Below are 2,394 nucleotides of genomic sequence, written 5' to 3'. Positions count from 1 at the left end.
GCTTTTTTTCCACACAAAAAGAATCACCCCCAAGACTGCCAAACAGGGGCTTTTCCTTAATTGGGTCAAAGATACAAATGTGCCCCAAAATTAGAGCACCTCAAATCAGCAGTTATTTCGAAAATGTATCTTGCAACTGATTTGCCCAAAGTACACAGAAGGAGTCACTGACATAGCTAGGGACAGAGGGCATTTATACACATACCTTTTTGTCCCATGATGCACCAGAGATCTGCAGTTTCAGAGCAAACTCAATTAATCTGATTAACGCAAGCTGATAAGAACTGCGCTGCACCACGTGGAGTTGTATAAGCGGTGAAATTCACGTCAGTGTGCAGAAAGTGGCAGTGGCGTGCTTTTAAACTAAAATCACTTTTATGTGTTTTAGTTTAAAAGCGCATTGCCGCCATTTTCTCAGCACTGACACGCATTTTGCCACTTATACAACTGCAAGCGACGCAGCACCGGGTGCTTTGCAAACCACCTACTGCTGAGGCATGTGCATGTCTAAAAATGCCCAGAAACCATAGCTTAATTCTGCTTTCAGTTACTTTGTCATATAAGTGAGAGCAGAATCATTAAAGATGAGCCCTGAGTTCCAATCTGATTAACTTGCTATCTTGCTCCAATAAGTGTATACTGACCAAGGAGTATATTGGAAGGCAGTTTGGCACTGTTCGTGACAGTGAGATGTCTTCCTGATAGCAGTGATAGTACTACTGATAGTATTCAGTGTTTTATAAAGACATAATTAGTAACAGAAAATGTAGGTTTGCTGTAACTAAACAAACGACTATGTTAAGAAATCTGTTCCACTGAATGCAGCTAAAGTAGTATAGCCACAGAAACCAAACAGCTTATGTATAGCAACCTCTAACTTGTTTTATAGGGAAAGAGTTACTTGAGGGGCAGAAAATGGAATTGAAAGTTGCATAGCTAAACCATCTTTACTTGGGCTTCTGCTCCCTCCTTTGTGAAGGGCTGCAGTAGTCAATGTGGTGAGACCAATATACAGAAGACACCTAGTAGAAATATCAGTAAATGCCGGCAGGAAGAACAGAGTTACAGCAAGTGGGGGGGAAATCTTTCTTAAAAGAATTGAGGGAACATTTTTTTTCTTACCTGTACTCAGATATTGATCTATAAAGCAAAAGTTCATATAGTTGGAGGTAGTACCTGTGTCTTTTTTTAATGTCCCATAGTCCATCAGGACTGTGCCATAGTTCTACTGAACTTTATGCTGTACCATTTGAATCAAAAAGCATACCACCTATTAATCTATTCAGTTTCAAGCTTTAGCCTAACATCACTTACAAGGTCCCCTTAAGGTTGGCTTCCAAGTCTCTTGTTTTTCTATCCCATATATACCAACAGGGCTAAACTCAAACGGTAATATATGGGATATCAAGTAAGAAGTCTCAGTTGGGTATTGTAACTCCTTTGTTAACAACACAAACAAAGACATGGGGGGTAGAATTATTTTTAAAGGCGTTGAAAAATGACAAAGGATTCTAGAAACTCGGCATCACTGAAGGGCGCTCTTTTGCTTAAATGGTGCATCACAAGAATGATTTAGGACACAAAAATCAGTTTAAAAAATTCCCATTGACTTCAACTGGTTTTACATCAAATCCTGACACAGATTTCAAACATGTACCACCGTATGGTCCATTTCTATTAGTAGAACTGATCTTTTAAAAATTTTTAAATAAGCATAATTTTAGGAGAAAACATCTCAAATGAATATGTGCAAAGGGACCTCCTATTTCTTGGAACCTAGTCTTATATTCTAACCACTTTGTCACCAGATTGCTGGCATACTCATGGGATTGCCACTTATCCATTCAAACATTTTCCCTACTAAAGATAGCCTGTATTCCTAATATCACCTCTTGTTCACTGAATACCTATCGACTGAATCCAGAAGACTTGTATCTTACTTCAACAGAGTCAAAGGCAAAAGACCAGTTAACTTCAGCAGGAACAACTTCAGAGGCACAGTTGTCATTAAACCTTCATCTGGGGGAACTGTTACTAACTTCTGTCGAAATATGAGTAGAGAAAGGTCTGAATACCAACTCTGCCAGAGCCCTAGACTCTGAACCTATACCTATAACATCACTTATCAAAGGGAGATGTTTTCAAGTTCCTGGAGCCTCAAAAAAAATGTACTCCTCCTGGACAAAAGCATAGTAAAGTAGATCTGAGGAAATATAAAGATTTTAGCCTACCTTTTTCATTGCTGCTGGATGATGGTGGTGGTGGGTTTACAGGCTTGGATTTGTCATAGTTGTTAAAGCTCTGGCTGCGCCGATTGTTGGCATTAACAGAACCACGAGTTTTGGCTTCACTGCCTGCAGCGGACACCCTCGTGGTAGGACCTGGAAGTCTGTT

The 2,394-nt window shown here is 39.7% G+C and overlaps 1 protein-coding gene across 4 annotated transcripts in view; it reads right to left on the bottom strand.

Annotated features, from left to right (window-relative positions):
- NAV2 (neuron navigator 2) overlaps positions 1-2,394 on the bottom strand; it is a 501,690-nt gene that overhangs the window by 250,503 nt on the left and 248,793 nt on the right. For 3 of the 4 annotated variants that reach the window (XM_019519466.1, XM_019519468.1, XM_019519467.1), the window contains exon 6: positions 2,232-2,389. In XM_019519466.1, the coding sequence (XP_019375011.1) occupies positions 2,232-2,389 (158 nt within the window). Of the gene's footprint in view, positions 1-2,231; positions 2,390-2,394 lie in introns of those variants that run through there. The other variant, XM_019519465.1, reaches the window with a different exon arrangement.

Source organism: Gavialis gangeticus, unplaced genomic scaffold (genome assembly GCF_001723915.1).
Source record: "Gavialis gangeticus isolate Ggan-Ray unplaced genomic scaffold, GavGan_comp1, whole genome shotgun sequence".
Lineage (NCBI taxonomy): Eukaryota > Metazoa > Chordata > Crocodylia > Gavialidae > Gavialis > Gavialis gangeticus.
Note: the sequence above shows the minus strand (reverse complement) of the source record. Positions and strands in the feature narration are given on the sequence as shown.